This window comes from Herpailurus yagouaroundi, unplaced genomic scaffold (assembly GCF_014898765.1).
Source record: "Herpailurus yagouaroundi ecotype Mexico unplaced genomic scaffold, PumYag 163, whole genome shotgun sequence".
Lineage (NCBI taxonomy): Eukaryota > Metazoa > Chordata > Mammalia > Carnivora > Felidae > Herpailurus > Herpailurus yagouaroundi.
In genome coordinates, this window is record NW_024412404.1 from 26,142,611 (window position 1) to 26,156,135 (window position 13,525).

General features: G+C 44.3%; 1 protein-coding gene across 1 annotated transcript in view; it reads right to left on the reverse strand.

The window, feature by feature from the left end:
• The window catches only part of LOC121036908 (anthrax toxin receptor-like), a 175,826-nt gene that overhangs the window by 135,794 nt on the left and 26,507 nt on the right, over window positions 1-13,525 (reverse strand). The window contains exons 3-9 of the mRNA XM_040485660.1: window positions 12,370-12,441; window positions 9,825-9,906; window positions 9,691-9,724; window positions 8,938-9,017; window positions 8,793-8,861; window positions 8,384-8,464; window positions 8,220-8,280 (exon numbers count right to left, since the gene is read on the reverse strand). Coding sequence (XP_040341594.1) covers window positions 8,220-8,280; window positions 8,384-8,464; window positions 8,793-8,861; window positions 8,938-9,017; window positions 9,691-9,724; window positions 9,825-9,906; window positions 12,370-12,434 — 472 coding nt within the window. The 5' untranslated portion in view covers window positions 12,435-12,441. The remainder of the gene's footprint in view (window positions 1-8,219; window positions 8,281-8,383; window positions 8,465-8,792; window positions 8,862-8,937; window positions 9,018-9,690; window positions 9,725-9,824; window positions 9,907-12,369; window positions 12,442-13,525) is intronic.

The following is a 13,525-nucleotide window of genomic DNA, read 5'->3' on the forward strand; positions in this document are numbered from 1 at the left end:
CCAGAAGAAGAAAAGAGAGAGAAAGGGGCTGATGGTGTACTTGAACAAATCATAGCTGAGAACTTTCCTGATCTGGGGAAGGGGGGAAGGAAAAAGGCACTGAAATCCAAGAGGCACAGAGAACTCCCTTCAGACGTAACTTGAATCGATCTTCTGCACGACATATCATAGTGAAACTGGCAAAATACAAGGATAAAGAGAGAATTCTGAAAGCAGCTAGGGATAGACAGGCTCTAACTTACAACGGGAGACCTATAAGAGTAGTGGCAGACCTATCTACTAAATCTTGGCAGGCCATAAATAAATGGCAGGAAATCTTCAATGTGATGAACCAAAAAAAATACGCAGCTGACAATCCTTTATCCAGCAAGTCTGTCATTCAGAATAGAAGGAGAGATAAAGGTTTTCCCAAACAAAAACTGAAGGAATTCATCACCACTAAACTAGCCCTACAAGAGCTCCTCAGGGGGATTCTGTGAGTGAAATGTTGCAAGGACCACAAAGTACCAGAGACATCACTACAAGCATGAAACCTACAGACATCATAGTGACTCTAAATCCATATCTTTCAATAATAACACTGAATGTAAACGGACTAAATGCTCCAACCAAAAGACATAGGGTATCAGAATGGATAAAAAAACAAGACCACATCTATTTGCTGTCTACAAGAGACTCATTTTAGACCTGAGGGCACCTTCAGATTGAAAGTGGGGGGATGGAGACCTATCTATCATGCTACTGGAAGTCAAAAGAAAGCTGGAGTAGCCATACTTATATCAGACAAACTAGACTTTAAACTAAAGGCTGTAACAAGAGATTAAGAAGGGCACTATATAATAGTTACAGGGTCTATCCATCAGGAAGAGCTAACAATTATAAATGTCTATGTGCCAAATATGGAAGCCCCCAAATATATAAAACAATGAATCACAAACATAAGCAAATAAGAATGTGGTAATTGCAGGGGACTTTAATACAGGGGACTTACAACAATGGATATATCATCTAGACACAGGATCAATAAAGAAACAAGGGCCCTGAATGAGACATTGGATCAGATGGACTTGACAGATATATTTAGAACTCTGCCTCCCAAAGCAACAGAATATACTTTCTTCTTGAGTGCACATGGAACATTCTCCCAAGATAGATCACATACTGAGTCACAAAACAGCCCTTCATAAGTATACAAGAATCGAGATCATACCATGCATACTTTCAGACCACAATGCTATGAAACTTGAAATCAACCACAGGGAAAAGTCTGGAAAACCTCCAAAAGCATGGAGGTTAAAGAACACCCTACTAAAGAATGAATGCACCAACCAGGCAATTAGAGAAAAAATTAAAAAATATATGGAAACAAATGAAAATGAAAATACAACAATCCAAATGCTTTGGGATGCAACGAAGGCAGTCCTGAGTGGAAAATACATTGCAATCCAGGCCTATCTCAAGAAACCAGAAAAATCCCAAATACAAAATCTAACAGCACACCTAAAGGAAATAGAAGCAGAACAGTAAACACACCCCAAACCCAGCAGAAGAAGATAAATAATAAAGATCAGAGCAGAAATAAACAATATAGAATCTAAAAAACAGATCAATGAAATTAAAAATTGTTTTTTTGAAAAAAGAAACAAAATTGATAAACCTCTAGCCAGGCTTCTCAAGAAGAAAAGGGAGATGACCTAAATAGATAAAATTGTGAATGAAAATGGAATTACTACAACCAATCCCTCAGAAATACAAGCAATTATCAGGGAATACTATGAAAAATTATATGCCAACAAACTGGACAACCTGGAAGAAATGGACAAATTCCTAAGCACCCACACACTTCCAAAACTCAAATAGAAAGAAATAGAAAACATGAACAGACCCATAACCAGCAAAGAAATTGAATCAGTTATCAAAAATCTCCCAACAAATAAGAGTCCAGCACCAGATGGCTTCCCTGGGGAATTCTACCAGACATTTAAAGCAGAGATAATACCTATCCTTCTCAAGCTGTTCCAAAAAATAGAAAGGGAAGGAAAACTTCCAGACTCATTCTATGAAGCCAGCATTACTTTGATTCCTAAACCAGACAGAGATCCAGCAAAAAAAGAGAACTACAGGTCAATATCCCTGATGAATATGAAGTAAAAATTCTCAATAAGATACTAGCAAATCAAATTCAACATCAGATAAAAAAATTTATTCACCACGATCAACTGGGATTCATTCCTGGGCTGCAGGGCTGGTTCAACATTTGCAAATCAATCAATGTGGTACATCAAATTAATAAAAGAAAAGATAAGAACCATATGATCCTGTCTATCAATGCAGAAAAAGCATTTGACAAAATTCAGCATCCTTTCTTAATAAAAACCCTCAAGAAAGTCGGGATAGAAGGAACATACTTAAACATCATAAAAACCATTTACGAAAAGCCCACAGCTAATATCATCCTCAATGGGGAAAAACTGAGAGCTTCCCCCCTGAGACCAGAAACACGACAGGGATGTCCACTCTCACCGCTATTGTTTAACACAGTGTTGGAAGTTCTAGCATCAGCAATCAGACGACAAAAGGAAATCAAAGGCATCTAAATTGGCAAAGATGAAGTCAAGCTTTCACTTTTTGCAGATGACATGATATTATACATGGAAAATCCGATAGACTCCACCAAAAGTCTGCTAGAACTGATACATGAATTCAGCAAAGTCGCATGATACAAAATTAATGTACAGAAATCAGTTGCATTCTTATACACTAATAATGAAGCAACAGAAAAACAAATAAAGAAACTGATGCCATTCACAACTGCACCAAGAATCATAAAATACCTAGGAATAAACCTAATCAAAGATGTAAAAGATATGTAGGCTGAAAACTATAGAAAGCTTATGAAGGAAATTGAAGAAGATACAAAGAAATGGAAAAACATTCCATGCTCATGGACTGGAAGAATAAATATTGTTAAAATGTCAATACTGACCAAAGCTATATACACATTTAATTCAATCCCAATCAAAATTGCACCAGCATTCTTCTCAAAGCTAGAACAAGCAATCCTAAAATTTGTATGGAACCAGAAAAGACCCCGAATAGCCAAAGTAATATTGAAGAAGAAGACCAAAGCGGGAGGCATCATAATCCCAGACTTCAGACACCACTACAAAGCTGTAATCATCAAGACAGCATGGTATTGGCACAAACAGACACATAGACCAATGGAATAGAATAAAGACTCCAGAATTGGACCCACAAAAGTATGGCCAACTAATCTTTGACAAAGCAGGAAAGAATATCCAATGGAAAAAAGACAGTATCTTTAACAAATGGTGCTGGGAGAACTGGACAGCAACATGCAGAAGGTTGAAACTAGACCACTTTCTCACACCATTCACAAAAATAAACTCAAAATGGATAAAGGACCTGAATGTGAGACAGGAAACCATCAAAACCCTAGAGGAGAAAGCAGGAAAAGACCTCTCTGACCTCAGCCGTAGCAATTTCTTACTTGACACATCTCTAAAGGCAAGGGAATTAAAAGCAAAAATGAACTACTGGGACCTTATCAAGATAAAAAGCTTCTGCACTGAAAAGGAAACAATCAACAGAACTAAAAGGTATCCAACGGAATGGGAAAGTATTTGCAAATGACATATCAGACAAAGGGCTAGTATCCAAAACCTATTAAGAACTCACCAAACTCCATACCCCAAAAACACGTAATCCAGTGAAGAAATGGGCAGAAAACATGAATAGACACTTCTCTAAAGAAGACATCCAAATGGCCAACAGGCACATGAAAAGATGCTCAATGTCGCTCCTCATCAGGGAAATAGAAATCAAAACCACACTGAGATACCACCTCACACCAGTCAGGGTGGCTAAAATGAACAAATCAGGAGACTATATATGCTGGAGAGGATGTGGAGAAATGGGAACCCTCTTGCACTGTTGGTGGGAATGCAAACTGGTGCAGCTGCTCTGGAAAACAGTGTGGAGGTTCCTCAAAAAATTAAAAATAGACCTACCCTATGACTCAGCAATGGCACTGCTAGGAATTTGCCCAAGGGATACAGAGGTGCTGATGCATAGGGGCACTTGTACCCCAATGTTTACAGCAGCACTTTCAACAATAGCCAAATTATGGAAAGAGCCTAAATGTCCATCAACTGATGAATGGATAAAGAAACTGTGGTTTATATACACAATGGAATACTACTTGGCAATGAGAAAGAATGAAATATGGCCTTTTGTAGCAACATGGATGGAACTGGAGAGTGTGATGCTAAGTGAAATAAGTCCTACAGACAAAGATAGATACCATATGTTTTCACTCTTATGTGGATCCTGAGAAACTTAACAGAAAATCGTGGGGGAGGGGAAGGAAAAAAAAAGTTAGAGAGGGAGAGAGCCAAACCATAACAGACTCTTAAAAACTGAGAATAAACTGAGGGTTCACAGGGGGTGGGAGGGTGGGGAGGGTGGGTGATAGTCACTGAGGGCACCTGTTGGGATGAGCACTGGGTGTTGTATGGAAACCAATTTGACAACAAATTTCATATTAAAAAAAATCTAGTTCATCTGATATAAGTATGGTACTCTGGCTTTTTTTTTTTTTGATCTCCAGTAGCATGATAGATTATTCTCCATCCCCTCACTTTCAATCTGTAGATGTCTTTAGGTCTAAAATAAGTCTCTTGTAGGTAGCATATAGATGGGTGTTGTTTGCTTGTTTGATTGTTTGAATCTATTTGATACCCAGTGTCTTTTAATTGGAGCATTTAGTCCATTTACATGGAAGAGTGATTACTGATAGATATGAATTTAGTGCCATCATGTTACCTATAAAGTTGGTGTTTCTGGTGATGTCTTTTTTTCCTTTATACTCTTCATTGCTTTTGCTCTTTCATTCCCACGCAAAGAGTCCCCTTTAGTATTTCTTGCAGGGCTGGTTTGGCGTTCATGAACTCCTTTAGTTTTTGTTTGTGTGGGAAACTCTTTATCTCTCCTATTCTGAATGACAGCCTGGTGGATAAAGTCATTTTGGCTGCATATTTTCCCCATTCAGCACAGTTTATATATCATGCCACTACCTTCTAGACTGTCAAGTTTCTGTGGACAGATGTGCCATGAACCTGTCTTCCCTTGTAGGTTAAGGACTTCTTTTCCCTTGCTGCTTTCAAGATTCTTTCCTTGTCTGTGTATTTTATGAATGATATGTCTAAGTGATGACTGGCTTTTGTTGAATTTGATGAGAATTCTCTGTGCCTCTTGGGTTTTGATGTCTGTTTCCTTCCCCAGATAAGGGAAGGTTTCAGTTAAATTTGCTCAAATAAACCTTTTTGCCCCCTTTCCCCTCTCTTCTTCTGGGATTCCTATGGTATGTTACTACACTTTAAGGTGTTTCTGAATTCCCTAAGTCCACATTCATGATCCAATACTTTTCTTCCTCTCTTCTTCTCAGCTTCATTATTTCCCATAATTTTATCTACTGTATCACTGATTTGTTCCTCTATTTTGTCCATCCTCTGCATTGTACCCAGTCGGTTTTGCATCTTGGTTGTAGCATTTTTAATTTCAGCCTAACTAGATTTTAGTTCTTTTATTTCTGTAATAAGGGATTCTCTAGTGTCTTCTATGCTTTTCTTAAGCCAAGCTATTATCCATTGTGATTACTGTTTTAAATTCTGGTTCAGGAATCTTACTCATATCTGTTTTGATTAAATACCTGGCTGTGATTTCTTCCTGTTATTTCTTTTGGGATGAATACCTCCATCTTGTCATTTTTGTCTAGGTCACTGTTGTGTGTGTGTGTGTGTGTGTGTGTGTGTGTGTGTGTGTGTGTTAGGAAAGGCTGTTATACTCCTGCTCCTGAGAATAATGGCTATAATAAGAAGGGGTTCTATACTGTCTTGTGCCTGGTGCTTCAGGAAATGTTTCAGAGTGTGGACTCTACTGTTGTGTTTTGGCTGCTCCGTCCCTCAAGTCAGTCCTCTGCAGAGTTTTTCCTTGCTTACAGTACAAAGTGGTTGGACCTTGTCCACTATATGGAAAGTTTTAGGTGTGTTTTGGTCTGCTTGTTAAAATAAGCTAGATCTTATTTCCTCTAGGCTGAAGCTTTGGAGCACTGTATATGATCACTGAACTTGGTGCATGCAGGGGGTTTGTTCCAGTCTTCTGGGGGAGGGGCCTGTTGTGCTGGTACTCAGAGTGACTTGTCCTTGTAAAGATGTACCTGCAGGTGCAGTGGGGTGGGGCTTGGTGTAAGTCGCTGCAGCCTCCGGTGGAGTTGATGTGCTGCTCACCGAAGTCTGTTTGTATTAATGTGCAGGCAGAAAATGGTGTCATCCCACTCTTTCATCCCTGGAGAGGGGAGTACACACCTGCCACTATTCAGGAAGCCATCACAGAGGAGCAAACAATCTCGACTCTTGTATCCCAGATTTATGTCAGAACGCTGCCTTCACCCTGTCTGTCTGAGCCGTCTGCCTGGCAGCACAGTACTCCTGTGTTTTATCTCAGGCATGTGACTGGGTTTCAGAGCTCCAAATTTAGGGACCTGGTGTGGCATGGACCCACGCTGATCCTCTGGGGGAGAGTCTTGCTGTGCTATGGCTGGTGTTTATTTGTGCCAGAAAAACAGTTGCATGACTGTGCAGTGGTTTGACGTTTATGGTAAAGCACAGAAAAAGCCATAACCAAGGTTTGCTGCCTTCAGCAAGTGTCTCTGTTCCTATTCTAGTGAACAGGGCAGCATGTTGGTGCCCACCAGCTCTTTTTTTCCTGGGAAGCCATGCCACCTCTCCCAAATGCATTCCAAGAAGAGGAACTGTCTCCCTGTGTGTCTCAGGGGATCCTCAGACCACACTGCCCACTCCTGGGCTTCTGGTCTCCTTCCTCATAAGAGCACTACTAAGCCCACCAGGTACGACCCTGGCAATGGCATGGACTTCTAAAACTTCAGCCTTTGAGCTCTGCTGCTTATAAAACCTTGTGGTAGTCAGTCCCTCTCCTTTTCCCAGTCCATGGTTTTGGGGAAGAGTTTCTCTTGTGCAATCCCCTGCACTCTGCTTTCTCTCTCTCTCTCTCTCTCTCTCTCCCCCCCCTCTGTCTCCATGATCAGGGCTCCCTCCCCTCCAGAGCACATGCAGTTCTTTTCTGCCCTGAATAAACTCTCTGCAGTTCCTACATTTAACAATGTGGCCATTTTTCTCCCTCTAAATGTGCAGTTTATTTTCTTAGCCCTCAGATCGATTTTTTGGGTGCTCAGAATGATTTGATATTTATCTAGCTATGTTGAAGGGACAAGGCAAGCATAGGATCCCTCTACTCCTTCACCACCTTAACTCTTCCCCGCCTCTAATTATTTTATTCATCCATTGAGATAATCATGTTTCTCTTCTCCACATTGCTGATATGGTAAGTTACATTGATATTTGAACTATTGAATCAGACTTGTATTGCATGGGTGGCCCCTAATTAGTCTTGATGTTTTGTTCTTTTAATATGTTCTCAGATTTCATTTTGAAGTGTTTTGTTGAAGGTTTTTAAATATACTTTATTCTTTTTTTAAATTTTTTTTCAATGTTTTTTATTTTATTTTTGGGACAGAGAGAGAGACAGAGCATGAACGGGGGAGGGGCAGAGAGAGAGGGAGACACAGAATCGGAAACAGGCTCCAGGCTCCGAGCCATCAGCCCAGAGCCTGACGCGGGGCTCGAACTCACAGACCGCGAGATCGTGACCTGGCTGAAGTCGGACGCTTAACCGACTGTGCCACCCAGGCGCTCCTAAATATACTTTATTCTTATTTTGTTTTAAACTTTTGGTTTTGAGATTAAAAAAAAAGTAATTACAAAGATCTTATTGTGGTAATCATTTTACAATATATGCATGTCAAGTCATTATATGGAATACCTTAAATTTATACACAGGTGTTTGTCAGTTATATCTCAATAATAATGGGGAAAATAATTACACACACAAGCACACCACAACCCATGCTTGACACGCACACTCCAATCAAATGTAGACACACCTGTATACCCCAGGCACACTCATATATCCAACATACTTCTACACTACCATGCTACACATGCACAACACACTCAGACACCCACACACTACCCACATGCCACATATTCACACACCTCACAGAGCCCCCCCACCCCGCCCACCACTCTCCATTCTGCTAGAACAGTGACTATAACTCTTACCTCCTACACAAACAAAGTAACTCTCCCCAGCCATAATTTCATGACAGGAATTTACCACCAGCTGGAAATAGAGAGAGGGGTGGCAGGTCAGGGATAGTGACATGGGGGGAGGGACACGGTGAGAAGCCATCCCATTGCTCTTCTCACATTTAGCCCACACTCACCATGTTAACGATGTCTTCCAGGGACTCGAATCCACTGTTTACCCCATAAAATTGGTCATTTCTTTCTACAATGTCTTTTAGCTACAAGAGAGAGGAGGCACCTTGGGCACATGGCCTGGGCTTGAGGACAAAGAAATCTCCACCCCAGGAGACAGTCTCTTCCCTTATGCCATATTAGACTCCAAGAGCCAGACCCTGGTGTCAGGCAGCAGCCCACACTTATGGAAGGGAAAGCTCTTCTGCCTCCACTGCTGGTGGGCAGGTTTTACATGCTGTTATTCATTTCTGGAGTGGCTATCTGCTTTCCATACACCGGGGTGGGTTACAGGACCACCTTTGGGAAAGCTGACTTTGAAAGCATACCCCACTTGGGCTCGCAAGGGGCACCAGGTTACCTGTTCTGAATTACCTGGTCATTCTTATAGTCTTTTACACCCACAGAATAAACTTTGGCGCCCCTTTCACGAGCCTTCTCAGCCTAAGAGAAAGAACCCTTTGAGTACAAAGTACCAAATACATGGGGCAAAACGCTGGTACTGATGGGTTGGACTCACTTCAGACTTAGTCTCCTCAAATGTCCTTGGTGTCAGTGGTCCTGCGGTCAGACCAATAATCAGGCTGGGAGCATTGTTGCCTGCAGGGGAAATGGGGAGTAACCTCATTGGTAAAGATACACAAAGTGACTCTCTGCAGGCTGCTGGGGCCACAACACTGCTCCCCATACTTCCTCCTTCAAGGAAGAAGTGCCCAGACCTGAGCACCTGCCATCAGGAGTGCCTGGAGAGCTAGCATCCCAGTCCTGGAGGGAGAAGGAGACTTCTCTCTCTTAGATGAAGACAGTTCTGGGTAGAGCACAGATTTTTCCAGTGTTGGAGACACAGTTACAGGACATCAGCCGAAGGGAAAGAACTGAAGGAAAAAGGAGCCAGGGCCAGAAATGTGATACAGACAAAGTGTGGGTGGCAAAGGGTAAACCCAGCTCTTTTTTTCTGAAAATGGAATCCTTCTGCTCTTGGTTTCCCTGGCTTCCTATTTTCTTGTTCAGGCAGCCCAAGTGTTGGTCAAGCACCTCACAGTCACCAAGAGCCTAGAAGGTACACACATGATCCCATGTGGTTCTGAGACTCATCACTGGGGGTGGTTTTCATCCTCACTGCACAGAGGAGGAACCTGTGGCACAGAGAGGGCAAGCACCTTGCTCCAAGAGTCAGCGCTAGGAAGGGGCCGAGGAGGGTCTGCACCTTGCTGAGGCCCAGGCCTGGCTCTGTCCCCACACCTGCCCGTAATGAAGTCACCAGGAAGCTTACCTCCATAGATTGCTTTTTCAATCTGCTCATTTGCCTGCAAGGAAATGAAGGAGTGTTGGAGAGGGCGGTGGGAGGACCCAGGATACTCTAAGAACTCCATAAAGCAGAGATCCTCAGAGCTCTAGATTCGGTACCTTTTTAAATCCTTCATGCATGTTTGCGGCTCCGGTAGGCACTATATTCTGAATTTTTTCAAGACTATTATGTATTTTACTTCTGAAAAAAAATTAGAAAAGGGGTTGAAGTATAATCTGGGGTTGAATTTACAAGCAGCCCAAGCTGTCCTGGAGCCACTGTGCACTGTGAAGACCTGTCTAGTCGGGACAGGATACAAGTCAAGTAGCCTGGTTATGACCTTATGCTCTGTGTCCTCGATATGAACAGGCCTTGCTCAGGCCTTCTCTGTCCCCCATCTGGTGAGCATGGGGTGGGGGGAGGCTGCTCTGCTGCTCCCATGGGTATGGCCTGGCTTTCTCTGCACCCACCACTGTCTCAGGCACACTACCTGGGGGACCCTCAAGAGCCCTGCCTTGACCATCCGTGGTGAACGTGGGGCACACTTATGGATGTGCCACTGTGAATCTGCACTCACAGTGTGACTGGCAGGGCTGCTAGCACCTACTGCGTCCCTTGGGAAGGCACACTCTTCCTTCAGCAGGTAAGGCTGAGTTTGGAAAAGGTCATCCTGCTGATAGCTCTGCTCTGTCCCATCCTCCCCTGTCACAGAATCCTGAGATTGACTTGCACCTGCCCCAAGCCTCTTCCCCTTCTGGATTGGCACCAAAGGAAGGAGAAAGCTCCTTAATGAGAGAACTAGGACTCCTGGGCTTACATACTCCTGAAGAAAAAGGCCAAAAGCTGGGGAAGTGCCTTGAGGGCTGCCCATGCAGGTGGAGGGGCAGTGCTCCCCTGGCCGCCATGGGTATGTGGCCAGGTGGCTGCTGTTAAGGGGGATTTCACAGGTGGGACTGGGGACCTAGGTTCAGGCTAATCCCATGTGACAAGCTGAGCTGGCACAGCAAGGCTAGGAGAGCTGGGACCCTGAGAGGGCTTCTTACTGTGGGGAGTGGAGATGTTGCTGTGAGGTGAGACCTGGGAGCTCCAGGTCTAGCCCCACCCAGCCCAGGAGGTGAGGCCTGGCACCCATGGCCAGTGGAGATCAAACCAGGTGCTACCCGGCCCAGCAAAAATATTCTCCCTCCTCTTGCCACATTTTGGAAGTTTATTTAAATGAGCCCCCAAATCTGGGGCGACTCTCATGCTTCCCCAGTCTATGGCCCAGGAGCCTCCTGGTCAGGCATATGGTTGCCTGAGCCAGTGCCCTTAAGGGAGTGCTGCCCCTCCAGCCCTACTCCTAGCTCTGCATTTGGAAGGAATACAGGCTCCTAACACCCTCAGCTAGACTCCTTCCCTTAAAACATTACTTCCTCAGAAAAACATAATTTCATATAGTTTCCATGCCCCATTCCCACTCCTGAACCCTGAATCAGGGAAGACGTTACTGTGTTCATGCTCCAGAGAGGACCAGGCGGGTCCTCCCGGAGCCCCCTCCCTGCCACAGCTTCTCACATCTGGGCCCTGAGCCCCCCACCTTGGAGGAGGCAGAGGTCTTATCCTCCCCAGTGGGCAGCTCTTCCTCCAGAGCCCCGTGCCCAGCTGCCCTGCATCTCTCTGCCACCTGCCAGCATCTCTCCCAATGGACTTGCTTCCTTCCACTTTCAACCTACTCAAGTCTCTCTGTCCTGAATGCAAAACCCCACCTATGCACAAATTTGTGCCTCCACGCTGCTTGGGGCAGCCAGCCCTCTCTCCCTGCTTGTCCTGGAGTCAGGCAGAAGAGTGCTGCTACCTCCAAGCATTGACACCACCACTCTGCTATGCCTGGCTTCTCTCCATGGTCCTGAATGGTAGCTCTGTGCCACAAATATTGGGGCCCATCTAGTCCTAAGAGGTGCTCAACCTCTCTTTGGTGCTTCATTGGGTTCCAGTCATTTGTGTCCATGGGAATCTTAACCTCCTTAACCAGCTATTCAGAAGCTCCATAACTTCCAGACTTTTGCCCAAACTGCTGGGCTCACCATGGGCCACCTAGTATGCAGGCATGTCTTATCTTCCTCAAGCACCCTATCCCAGCCTGATGTTCAGGACCCCACTCATGGGTTTAGACCCACAAAGGGAGCAAAATTCCCTCCACTGAAAACATCAATGCTTCAATGCTGCCCATCTCTTCCTCCCTGGTTCTGATCTGTCTCCCACCACCCCTCCTTACACACTGGCTCAGGGCAGAAAGTGACATACAACAACAGTAGGTGTCAGACCCATATCACTGTTCATAAAGGACCTGCACATCTGCTCCCTAAAATCCTGGGAATCCTAGCTAGCCCATTCTAAGAAAAGGGAAGAGCATGGAGGGAAGAACTCAGGACAGCTGTAGCTCAGGGCCTAGAGGGGTGGAGAGGTCTAGCAGCATATAGTTTGCCAGTGTCAGTGCAGCCAGGGGTCAGAGAGAGCTGGGGGCCCAAAGCTAAGGATCAGGGTGCACAAGGAAAGAAGTCCAGGCCAGCCCAGCCTGCACAACAGTGGGCTCCCCACTGTGGTTTCAGGGAACCCCTCAGCCTCTTAGCTCTCCCTGAGACCTGGTTTTCTAGGTCTGCCATTGGGGATCATATCAGTGCTTACCTGTCAGAGGTGAGATTCATGACGGTGTAGCTCTGTGTGGAGTAGGTGATTAAGGACATCCTCATTTTTGAACTGTGGAGGAAGCATGTGCTTGTGAGACGCCATCAACACAGGCTCAAAATGAAACCAATGAAGTTCAGAAAAACAAGGCTCAAGGCAGCCAATGAGGGGGTCTATGTCAATTTCTATACTTCCCACCACAACTCTTCTGCTTTGGGACCCATTTCCCAAACCTGAAAGTTGCCGTAAATTTAGTGAAAAATTTTTTAGACTCTAAGATATGTGGCCTCCTTAGAATAGAATGCCAAGATGGCATCCTGATCCATTCTTACACTCTTACATTCTTACAGTATTCCAAAAGACAGACAGACAGACAGACAGACACACACACACACACACACACACACACACACACACACACACACACACCCCAAGCCATGTGAACAGTACATTGCAAGGAGATAGACACCTGCACATTCCTGCATGAGGGGTTCCCCCTGGTCTCTCTTCTACATTCTTTGGACCTTCATTCCTTTCTCTCCTAACTCCTTCTGTACTTCCTTCTCTTGTCAAAGAAATTAATTCTCTTTCTTGGCAGCCATTTATCTAAATCCCTCTCTTTCCATCCTCTGGCCACTGTGTTCTGGCCTGTTGACCCTCATTATCACTTAGATAAATTGGTACAATAGGTCCCTAGCTGAACTTCTTATTGTTCTTGGCTCTTGATCCAGCTCATTTTATCCACTATAATAAGAATTCTTTTCTTGAAGCACAACCTCGATCATGTGAGACCCCTGCTCAAAAATCCTATACCCACCTATTGCGCACAGCAGGAAATTCAAGCTTGTGGTCTGGCATAATGAGCCCCTATGTTCTTGGCTCTTGGCTTACTTGTCCAGCCTCATCTCTGGGTCTTCTCCTGACTAAACCTACTCTGCAGCCAAACAGACCATTCCCATCACAAGAAGCCTCTCTGATGGTTCCTGTTATCCTGTCTTCCCCTATCTTTCAAGGCCTAGTTCAAATTTCCACATCTTCTAGGTAGCTATCCTTGGCTTTTTCTCTAGGAATTCTTGCTTTTTCCTCCATATTGCCATGCAAGACTTTTGTCCCTTTCTCTTGGCCTTCAGCATCATTTAACCAGGTTTTCGGTTAC